The following is an 11,935-nucleotide window of genomic DNA, read 5'->3' on the forward strand; positions in this document are numbered from 1 at the left end:
CTGCCGGCCGCCGTCGCCGCCAATCCCCGCCCCCAGCACCTCGGGTTCCCGGGGCGGGGCGGGGCGGGGCCAGTGGCCCAGGGGGCGGGGCCTTGCCAAAGGCTTCGGGTATTAGTCCGATTTTTCTATTGTAATCATTCTGTGTCGTCGTGAACGTGTCGTGGGTTACTAGTGTGTCTTCTTCTTGCTCTTGTTTTTTGTTATGCATTTTATGTTTTCCTTTTGTATCTTTATGCTGTGAACCGCCCTGTGATGCTCCAGTGAAGCCATCCTCGCTTAGCTAAATAAAACAGAGAAGCAGATCAGCAAACGCCCGGCTTCCCCGTGATTTTACTGTTTTGCTCTCACGCCTTAATTTTTTCACTGCGACAATTTCGGCCGGCGATGCCCACCAGGGAGTTTTCAATTCTAGGAGTCTTTTATATTTCTCCCATATTTTATATATAGACTTTCTAACTATATGCCCTAGGAAGCCTTTATGTACTTTGACTTTTTCATCTATTAGATAGGCATGCCATCCAAATCTTGTCTCTACTCCCTCTAAGTCCAATACATCCAAGTCATCTAATTTGATCCATTCTTTTAGCCAGGTCAGACCCACCACATCATGATATAACTCCATGTCAGGGAGACCAAATCCTCCTCTCTCCTTCTTATCTATCATTATTTTGTGTTTTATTCTTGGCTTTTTCCCTGACCATACGAATTTAGCTAAATCTCTTTTCCAATTATTAAAACATTTATCTCCTCCTAGTATTGGGATACTTTGAAATAAAAGCATCATCCTTGGTAATATGTTCATCTTTATTACTGATATTTTCCCTAGTAAGGAAAGATTTAATTTCCCCCATACTTGCAAATCATTTTTTATTTCATTCCATGTTTTCCCATAGTTCTCATTACTTAAATCTATAGTGTTTGTTGTTAAATTTATTCTAAGATACCTTATTTTCTTTTTAATTTCCAATCCTGTAATTTCTCGTAATTTCACTTTATCTTTTTCTTCCATATTTTTCACTAATATTTTAGTTTTCCCATAGTTTAATTTGAATCCTGCTAATCTGCTATATTCGTTTATGCATTCCAATATTCTAGGTGTACATTGTAGGGGATTTTCAGTTGTGATCATAACATCGTCTGCAAAGGCTCTTAACTTGTAAGTTTTTTCACCAACTGCTATTCTTCTTATTTGGTTGTCCTGCCTTATTTTCTTTAATAGAACCTCTAATACTATTATAAATAACATTGGGGATAGGGGGCATCCTTGTCTTGTACCTTTAAAGATATTTATTTCTTCTCCAAACTCTCCATTAATAATAAATTTTGCTTTCTGTTGGTTATATATTGCATTTGTACCTTTTTGGAATTTTTCACCTAGACACAATTCTTTTAATAGTTTTTTCATAAATTCCCATGAGATTTTATCGAAAGCCTTCTCCGCATCGATTGAAATCAGGGCTTCTTGTTTATCTCTTCTTACTTGTAGATATTCCATTATGTCTATTATATTTCTAATCATAGAATCATAGAATCATAGAGTTGGAAGAGACCACAAGGGCCATCGAGTCCAACCCCCTTTATTTGTCTACCTTCCACAAATCCAGCCTGATTTTTATGTAAATTTACCTATAATTTTTTTCAACCCGTTAGCCAATAATCCTGCATAAATTTTATAATCCAAATTTAACAATGAAATGGGTCTATAATTTGAGACAGATTCCAAATCCATACCTAGTTTTGGCAGGAGCATTATATACGCTTGAGTCCAAGAGTCTGGAATATTCCCCTTCTCTACCGCCTCCTCTATTACTTCTTTTAGTGGGTCAATTAATTCATTTAACATTTCTTTGTAGTATTCTGCTGGTATGCCGTGTGGACCTGGGGATTTCCCTATTTTTAATTTTTGAATTGATTCCTTAATTTCTACGGTTGATATTGGTTCATTTAATAATTTATGGTCTTCTTCTGCTATCTCTTATTAATTTATTTTTCTTTATATATTCCTGTTTCTTCTATTGGCACTTCTTTTTGATATAATTTTTTTGTAATAATTTTCATATTCTTTTTTAATTTCTGTCATATCCCTTATTGTCCTCTCTTCTACTTTTATTTTATTTATTAATTTTTCATTTCTTTGTTTCTTTAATTGCCAGGCAAGGATCTTGCCTGGTTTATTTGCCCATTCAAAATTTTTATATTTCCAAAATTTGATTTGTTGTTCTACCTCCTGTTCTACCTTACTTTTTAGGAGGAAAAAAGTGAGTGTTATGGTGCAAAAAATACGGTAATTTCTTGATTTAATCTCTCTTAATTTTTGCTTGCATAGGCCAATTTTCCCTTCCTTTTAATTTCTTCTAAAAGCCCCCTTTTCTTTTTTTCTTTATTGTTATATGCTATTGAGTTTTGTTGTATGAAATATCCCCTAACAACTGCCTTCCCAGCATCCCACACTGTTTTAACATCTGTCCCTTTCCTCCAATTGTTTTCAAAATATTCCTTCATCAACTTTCTGGCTCCTTGTATTACTATTTGGTTTTTTAATAAGAAAACATTCATTCTCCACCTTATCAGTGAGATTGGGCGGTATGATTCTTCTTTGAGATGGAGACTATTTTGGAAGAGCAGGGTGAGGAGGGAAGGCCCTTCCCAAGTTAAAAAAAAAATAGGCTTGTTTGGGACACAGCCACACAGGACTCAGATGCTGCTTCCCGGCCCAAAGCTCACCCTGCCCACTCGCGGGAGGCACTCACCCAGTTGCTCGCTGGTGCCAGAGCAGCCCTCAGCTGGGCTTCACTAGGATGCTGCTCCGCTTTTGCGGGTCCTGGCCTCTGGCGCATACCTATCTGGCTCCTGCGGCCTCTGTGGTCCCTCCTGGCTTTCTCCTAGCAGCAGCAGTGGCAGGGGTGTCACCACATTGCCACACAGGAAATTCCAGAATTCTCCTTTTATCATACCATATTTGTTTTTCCTTTTACCAAGTACAGTGGTGCCCCGCAAGACGAATGCCTCGCAAGACGAAAAACTCGCTAGACGAAAGAGTTTTCCGTTTTTTGAGTCGTTCCGCAAGACGAATTTCCCTATGGGCTTGCTCCGCAAGACGAAACGTCTTGCGAGTTCTTGCGAGTTTGTTTCCTTTTTCTTAAAGCCACTAAGCCGTTAATAGCCGCTAAGCCGCTAATAGCCGTGCTTCGCAAGACGAAAAAAACGCAAGACAAAGAGACTCGCAGAACGGATTAATTTCGTCTTGCGAGGCACCACTGTAAAAGCTTGCACATGCCCCAAACATGGGCATTACACGCTATTGCTTCCCAGTTTTGTGACAGTGCTGCTTCTGCCTGGGCTGGTGAAATAATTCTGGAAGAGTTGGCAGAATGAGTAACAGACACATGGAATAGTTGTATACAAGTTGTTAAGTCTTCTTTTGTTTACTTGATAATAGTGGGGAGGTGATTATTCCATGAATGCTTTCATACTTAAAACAGTAGGTGGGATTCAGTGTTTACTCTGACCCATTGAAATAATCAGCCAAAGTTTGTCAAGACCATTAATTTCAATGGGTCTACTCTGAGTAAAATCTAGTTGAATCTAACCCAGTATCTGAAAAGGGGAGCCTACACTCCTTTAATATGTTGCACTGAGCATGCAGGTATTAGGGGCTTGATCTCAGGATAGGCGTCAGCTTGGGTGGTTAGCCTACATGTTGGTGACTTTGTGAACAGGACTAGTGTGTTGTGTGTGCCCGTGTTGTAGAAAAGAAAGCTATTGGCAGTTTGACTGTAGGGAGGATGGTGACAGAATTGGGAGTAAGCTGGGCATTAAGCAGGGGCTAGCTAAACTAGAAGCAACCGTGTAGGGTTCTGAGAGGTGTGTGCTGCTCTTTATGGTTCAACTTTCTTCCCTGCTTGCAGGCCAATTACATAGAAAAAGGGATACTCCTGAGTAAGATTACCTCTACTGTCAGACTAAAGGTCATTGTGATTCCTTGTCCCCACTATGCATTCTGAAGGTACCTACCTACTTGCTGTGTACTTTATTAATTTTCTTTGCATTAATTATATTTTTGCATGAGTTAATTAATTATTATTAATTTACCACAGCAGATTTTTTATTATTAACAACTTAAGGAAGCTGAGTCTACTTCTGTCCATTATAGAGTAGTTGCAGGCTATTCATTCATTGCTAGGTGGTTACCAGAGGTGGCGAGTGCAGGGTCATTTTGTCTCTTTGTGTGTGCATTTACACACAAGATAGAACAAGCTGTGATATTTATCTTCTGGAGATCTGGGCAGAAGGCTGAAGGATAAGGAATTCTAGTGCACGTGTGTCTAGTGCATTTTAAACCTCTCCCCTGAGGGCGGCAGGGTAGAAGGTCTTCCTCATGGGCAAAACATGGACAGGAGCCAGAAGAGAAGTACAGAAGTCAGGGCAATTGAAGCATATGAAAGTTTCTCTGTTTACCTAATTGTGATGAAGCAGATATTAGAAAACCTCTGTGAACCTCTCACTTTCATTTCACGACAACAAGATTCTATAGAGGGGCTACCTCTGGAATTTTCTAAATTGGGGAAAAATTGCTGAGTATCTTTTTGTAATGGCATTATAGAAAATGATATCAACTGATTAAATTACTGCTTTTAACACATGGTTAGTAATTGGGTTCTCCAAAGAATTGCCTGCTTCATAATCTTCCCATTTTGTTTTCTTATAACATTGACAAAATAATTCTGTTCTTGGAAAGAAAACATAGCTATGGAGGGAAGGATTAATGTAGGGTTAGGAACTCTGTGAACCTTTTAAGTGAGCTATGCAAAAATCCAAGTGGAGATTTGCAGCCTGGGTAGGACTCAGTGTGTTCTCTTTTCCCAACAAAACAACCTGGAGCAGCAGGAGTTCATTATTACCCATTAGCTGACATTTATGGCATGATTCCAGTTACAGATAGGTAGCCGTGTTGGTCTGCCATAGTCAAAATAAAAAAATTCCTTCCTGTAGCACCTTAAAGACCAACTAAGTTAGTTCTTGGTATAAGGTATCTGAAGAAGTGTGCATGCTCACGAAAGCTTATACCAAGAACTAACTTAGTTGGTCTTTAAGGTGCTACAGGAAGGATTTTTTTTATTTTGATTTATGGCATGAGGTTGCAACATTGTTTTGACTTGGTCACTAGCAGCTTTCTACAAGGATGTATGAAAATATATTGAATTTCCCCTCATCTAGTTTTTCTCTACAAGTAAACACCATAGCCTGTGCTTCATGAAGTTAGGAAGAGTTTTGTAGAGTGTCTGGGGAAATCTCATGTTGGATCTAGGAGTCCTGGTTTGAAGACTGTAGACTCAGAGGTTCCCAATCCCCTTTTGTAGCAGATTTACTGTGAGTCTGTGGGCAAGTTACTACAGGTCATTTTTGCTTTTCTTGCTCTTCATGGGAATAATTTAGTGCCCCTCCTCACAGAGTGGTTATGAGAGCAAATGTAATCATCCTTAAACTATTGGTAGCTGTTTACAGGTAGGTAGCCATGTTGGTCTGCCGTAGTCAAAACAAAATTTTAAAAAATCCTTCCAGTAGCACCTTAGAGACCAACTAAGTTTGTTAACTAAGTCGTGTGCATGCACACTTCTTCTTCTTCTGGTATCTGAAGAAGTGTGCATGCACGCGAAAGCTCATACCAGTAACAAACTTAGTTGGTCTCTAAGGTGCTACTGGAAGGAATTTTTTTATTGGTAGCTGTGTTGCTTCAGCAGAGCAAAGAGAGAGAGAAAAGTAAGTGGATTAATATGTACTTTAAATCAGAAGTGCTCAGGTACAGAGCAAGGGCTTCAACAGACCAGCACTGACAACAATAACTTCTTTTTTTCATTTTTTTTATTGATTTTCCAAAATTTAAAACAGACAGACAAACAAACAAACAAACAAACAAACATACATACATCCTGTTTAAATCTTGGTAACGTTATTAAGTGACTTCCTCAAATCCCCTTGGTTGAATTTCATTATATATCATTTTAACGGTTTTCCAAAATGACAACAGTAACTTCTGGTTCAGTGATGGGGAAACCTGTGACCTTCTGGATGTTGAAGTAGAACTTCCCATCTATCCCTGACCAGTCACTGGGCCATGCGTCTGCCTCCCATCCGCCCCCCACCTGACTGCCTCACAGTAGCATCCTGTTGGTAGGCAAGGAAAAATATAGATATAAAAGGAAAATTCCCTGGATGCCTAGATCTAGGTTTGGGGCAAGTACTCTTTGGTGAGAAGCCCAGCAGAGCTTTAAAATATGCAGCAAAACATGACAATATAGGCTGTTAGACTTTTAAAAAATGAATTTCTAAATGAGTTCCAAAATGAGTCCTCTCTTACCCCAGCATAGGAAAAGACCACGTTTGGTAAGTTAAAAATGGTTTATTTATACCCCTATTTTTACATTATTACTTTCCACGTCTAATTCTTCTTTGCACACACGGACCCCCCTTTTCTTCTTCTCTTTTCTCCATCTTTTTTCTCTCTCTCCATTCCTTCATTTGTGTGTATGTATGTGTACATGCAGGGACATGGGTGGCGCTGTGGGTTAAACCACAGAGCCTGGGACTTGCCGATCAGAAGGTTGGTGGAATGGAGAGAGAGAAAAAAGATGGAGAAAAGAGAAGAAGAAAAGGGGGGGTGCGTGTGTGCTCCCATTGCTCAGTCCCTGCTCTTGCCAACCTAGCAGTTCGAAAGCATGTCAAAGTGCAAGTAGATAAATAGGTGCCACTCTGGCAGGAAGGTAAACGGCGTTTCCGTGCACTGCTCTGGTTCGCCAGAAGCGGCTTAGTCATGCTGGCCACATGACCCAGAAGCTGTACGCCGGCTCCCTCAGCCAATAAAGTGAGATGAGCGCCGCAACCCCAGAGTCAGTCACGACTGGACCTAATGGTCAGGGGTCCCTTTGTCAGTGTTTGTAAAAAGCAAAAAAGAAAAAGAAGGAAAGGGTTCTGACCTCCCTTTATCTTCTCAGTCTCCTTGTCGGCACAAAAAGAATCCACGGGAATATCCTTGCAGAGTTTTATTAAAAGTCTTTGTGCAAAACACGACTGCATACCTACACACACCAGCACCAACCAACCAACCAACCAACCAACCAACCCAACCTCCAGCCTCAGTAACAAACTAACGTTTCTCACTTATATATACAACTTGGTGCAGACCGCTGAGTCATGCTGACCCAGCTTTATTCGCATTAAAGAAACAGCGACCATTTTAGCCGTGACACCCTTTACCTTTACCTTTATGTGTACATACAGGTGCAGGGTTAGAAACTGAGATATGAACACTAGGAGCTAAATGGCACCTTAAACCTAGGTTATGAATGCAGAAGCTGAATGTCTAGGCGTGCTTTTTTATAACAAGAATACAAATTCAGAATTAAAAAAAATAGAAATATTACCAAGAACAATTTCAGATCATAATCCAGTAATACTGCAACTACGAGAGGGAAATGACTCCACTCGTAGATGGAGATTGAGTAAGGAGTTGTTGGAGGATCAGAAACTTTTAGAAAAAGCAGAGAAAATATTAGGAGTTTATTTTGAATTAAATTTAAATAGAGAAACAAAATTACAGGTGGTTTGGGATGCCAGTAAGGCGGTCAGGAGAGGTCTGTTTATACAACAAAATGCATATAAAAAAAATATTGAGAGAACAGAAGAAAAAGGAAATTTTAGAGGCCTTGACAAAAAAGGAAAAAGAATTAATACAGAAACCCAACAAAGAAACTATAAAGCAAACTATTAAGTTATTACAAATTCAATGATCAATAATAAAGAAAAAGAATAAAACAGAAGTACTTCGAACATGCAAAAAAATCAGGAAAGTTGCTGGTGTAGCAACTGAAGAAAAAGGAAACTCAAAATATTATATCTAAAATCAAAGATAAAGGAAAATTGATAAACAACCCAAAGGACATCAGGAAAGAACCTGACAGCTGGAGGAGAAAGCTGACTGCTTGATGGTGGTCACAAGGCTCCCAGGTGCGGTGGAAGAGCCAACCGATGTTGCCTACTGTACTTGTCTCCAGCAGAAACACATGGTGTGGGGGCACAGTTCTTCCCCGATGAGAGGAGTGGACCAGAGGGAAGCCTGCATCAGTAAGGTCCGCTCCTCCTAGCTTTGCCACCCCCCTGGGACCGCTGCAGATTGGCTGATTCAAACGGCTGGGTTCCAGCGGGAACTCAGAGGCGGTGACCCCGGGAGGCAGAGCAACAGCCACAGGAGCAGTGTGGCTCCGAGATGGTGGTGCAATGCACCAGGCTGCAAATGTTACCCACGGCCGGGACATGATGAGCAGCCATGAATGGTTCCTCGTCCTCCTGGGGAAAAGTGACAAGTGGGGTGACAAGTGGCAAGCAAACAAAATGAATTTCAATAGGGAGTCATGTCAGGTTCTGCAAGAACCAGATTCACTAAGATGGGATGGGGGACACCTGGCTTTCTAGCAGTACAGGTGGAAAAGACCTAAGGGTCTTGGTGGACCAAAAGCCTAACAGGAGTCAACAGCGTGATGCAGCAGCAAAAGAAAGCTAACACTATTCTAGGCTGCCTCAGCAGAAGTCTAGTGTCCAGATCAAGGGAGGTAATAGTCCCACTCGATTCTGCCTTGGTCAGACCACACTTGGAATACTGTGTCCAATTCTGGGCACCACAGTTTAAGAAGGATGCTGACAAGCTGGACCATGTGCACAGGAGGGTGACCAAGATGATCGAGGGTCTGGAAACGAAGCCTTACGATGAATGCTTGAAGGAGCTGGGTATGTTCAGCCTGAAAAAGGAGACTGAGAGGAGATCTTCAGCTATTTTAAGGCCTGTCACATGGAAGAGGGAGGGTGCTTTTTTTATCCTGCTCTGGACAGGAGGACTCGAACAGATGGCTTCAAGTTCAAAGAAAGGAGATTCCGACTAAACATTAATGAAAACCTTTCTGACACTAAGAGCGGTTTGGTAGTCGAACAGACTCCCTTGGAAGGTGGTGGACTCTCCTTCCTTGGAGGTTTCTAACCAGAGGCTGGATAGCCATCTGTCATGGATGCTGTTGCTGAAATTCCTGCGTTGCAGGGGGTTGGACTAGATGACCCTCGAGGTCCCTTCCAACTCTAGAATTCTATTATTCTAAGGGTGTGGAGAGGGGTTATTTTGAACTATGAAGTGAGAAACAGCAGCCGTAGTTGAGGCCAGAAGTGCTTTCCCTTGATGACCCCGCCGTGTTTGCAAGGGAGGGGTGTTTGCAAGGAGTTTCCTGTCCTGTCCAGAAATGCACCGGGCTGGATGAAGCCAGCTTGAGATCTTTTCTAAATAAATGGAATAAAACTACTTAAGCCACTGAACGATAGATTTGAAAAGTGACCGTGAAGGGGAACAATGCCCCTTATTATTAAGCAAGATAGCTAAAGTAACAGGGTCCTGTCCTCCATTGTGACACGTCCCCCTGCTGAGTGACTTGGCTGAGCACTTTGGGAAGAGCAACCATTTGAGGATAGCAAGTGAGGGAGAGCAGAGCAAGATGTTGCAGGAGAGAATTCAGAGACTCTCTTCGTCTCAAGTGTAAGTAGGATTTCTCCTTCTTTCTGAAATGGAGGGGAGGTTTAGCTGCCAGGTGCCCCAAATCCAGCACAGAGATCTCTAGAACCCATTTCCTCATTGTTTCCTCTTCTCCCCTAGGTTCCGAAGTCTGAGGCGGCTCCGCAGGCTGCTGGTCTCCTGCTGCCGGTTGCCCAAGATACATCTCCTGGTCTGCCAGGAGGAGGAAGAAGAGGAATGGAAGGTAAGCGTCACGAAGGACGGAAAGGAGGAGAAGATTAAGATCAGATCGATTTTTGTGAGACCATGCGACCAGGGGATGGAGTCCACCGATACCAACATGGATGGTGAGTGTTGATCTTTCTTCCTCAGGAACAGGGAGACCAGAGAAAATCTGGCAGTGGGGCGGAGGGTGCAGAAAGATGGGTTATCAGCATAAGAATCAATTAAAATATTAAGAATCCTTTCTCTTCCAGGCAACGGCAGTAGTGAGACCAGCAGCTCGAGCGGAGCTCTTACCCCCCCTCCCACGCCCAGTTCCCCCCTCCCCACAATTCCAAATATATAAATAAAGAAATATAGAAATAATTTTTGTATGGATTTAAATAAAGTTTGGAATACAAATATACTAGTCTTTGATCATGTTTTTATCCCCGGGGGTTCTTTTTCCCAACAGTTGTGAGGATGGGCAAGAAAGTTACTTGCCCAAAAATGGAAAGAAGAATATGTCCCAGCGAAAGAAGAATGGATGCAAAAAGTTATGGAATATGCCCAAATGTTGAAACTTTCTGGGAAAATAAGAAAGCAAGATAACCAACTGTTTATAAAAGAATGGAAATGGTTTATTGGATATTTACAAATAAACTGTTAACGGATAAGAATATTGTAATAACCTGCAGTTTTATAAGAGTAAAGGTAAAGGGACCCCTGATTGTTAGGTCTAGTCGTGACCGACTCTGGGGTTGCGGCGCTCATCTCACTTTATTGGCCGAGGGAGCCGGCGTACAGCTTCTGGGTCATGTGGCCAGCATGACTAAGCTGCTTCTGGCGAACCAGAGCAGCACAGGGAAACACCGTTTACCGTCCCGACTGTGCGCTGCAAGAATCTGAATCAGGGAGTTGTGCAAATGTAAGCAGGACTTTGCAGCTTTACATTTCCCTGTAGATTAGAACATGTTGCTACAGTTACAGGTGGATGCGGTGAAATAGTGTGTAGAACAATATGATGAAGTATGTTGAAAAAGGAGAAATCTGGGAACTCTCTTAAGGGAGGTTATTTTTCTCACTAGATATGGGTGGAAGACTATGATTGATGGAAATTAAAACCTCACACAGGAAGGAGGAGAAGTTCACTTGCAAATTTACAAATTATTATATGTCTTAATGCAAACTGAAGTTAATTAATGTAGCTGTGGTATAAGGATTTTTATCAAGAATCGATTGTCTTTGCTTTGAGCAATAATCTGGAGGTAGAATTAAAGGGACTCTGACCCTGAAGTACAGCACGTGGGAAGCCAGATCAGATTTATAATTGGCTATGTAATTGATTTGTACTTGAATTGGTATTGCTGTTTAGTATTAATATAATAAGATGCATATTGGATTTTTGTAATTGAAAATTAATAAAAAATATTTAACAAAAATAAGAAAATACAATTTCTGCAAAACTTCCTAGCAAGCCCAAAGAGGCAGGCCCTGGTTAATAACAAATCCCATCATAGTTTTCCAACTCTGATTTTAAAAAGAAATAAATACTATTGAGCACTTTGCATTTTCAATTCACTTAAATCATTGTGGCATCCAGACTAGAGGACTCAAATGCATTTTGTTTCTGCTGCTCTACTCTCCAGCACCTTTACTTAGGAATAAACACCATAAAAATAAATATGAAATGGAAATGAGCACCACTTGCCATTGTGGATTGGCAAATTTGTTGGTTTCAGTTTCTTGTTTTTCAATCTTACATTCTGTTTTCAACAATTTCACATCAGTTTGCATTTTAAAAAAAGATCCCCATAAAAATGTGTCAGCATTTTAGTGTGAATTTGTCCTAATGCACATATCTTTGTATGCAACATTGTCCAGTATGCACAGCGCTCTCTCATCATATAATGGGAATGTCTCATTCTCATTAATAGATGCATTTCTTATGCACACTTAACCTGGTAATATACGTCTGAACATATTATATGACTGCAGAACTGCATTGCAAAATTAAGAGAATGTTGATTACTTACGGATGACTGTGTTCTTGCACTCTGTAGGAAACTGTGGCTTAAAAGCAGGTTCGACTTTAAATGTGAACTGAATCAAATTTCTTCCCCCTGCTTACTAATGCATACGCCTGGCCAACAACCCCTGACGATAAAACATTTAAAAGGAAAAGGA

At 40.9% G+C, this 11,935-nt stretch overlaps 1 protein-coding gene and 1 long non-coding RNA gene across 3 annotated transcripts; one reads left to right on the forward strand and one right to left on the reverse strand.

Annotated features, from left to right (window-relative positions):
* Positions 1-22: 22 nt before the first annotated feature.
* Positions 23-10,169, forward strand: LOC309535730 (uncharacterized protein). 2 transcript variants are annotated; one of them, XM_082229132.1, is made up of 3 exons: positions 9,495-9,571; positions 9,689-9,894; positions 10,024-10,169. In XM_082229132.1, the coding sequence occupies exons 1-3, from the start codon at positions 9,531-9,533 to the stop codon at positions 10,113-10,115; spliced, it is 339 nt and encodes a 112-aa protein (XP_082085258.1). In that variant the 5' UTR covers positions 9,495-9,530; the 3' UTR covers positions 10,116-10,169. The 2 variants fall into 2 exon arrangements, 1 of the variants encoding a protein (XP_082085258.1); XR_014221348.1 differs by lacking the exons at positions 9,495-9,571; positions 10,024-10,169 and adding an exon at positions 23-108 and having other exon boundaries at positions 9,689-10,017.
* Positions 5,844-7,375, reverse strand: LOC309535742. The gene is made up of 3 exons (XR_014221373.1): positions 7,255-7,375; positions 6,750-6,921; positions 5,844-6,586 (listed from the first exon to the last, which is right to left on the reverse strand). It is a non-coding gene; the product is annotated as an uncharacterized lncRNA (long non-coding RNA).
* Positions 10,170-11,935: the final 1,766 nt, after the last annotated feature.

The sequence above is a fragment of the Podarcis vaucheri genome (genome assembly GCF_965113315.1).
Source record: "Podarcis vaucheri genome assembly, chromosome: 6".
Classification (NCBI taxonomy): domain Eukaryota; kingdom Metazoa; phylum Chordata; class Lepidosauria; order Squamata; family Lacertidae; genus Podarcis; species Podarcis vaucheri.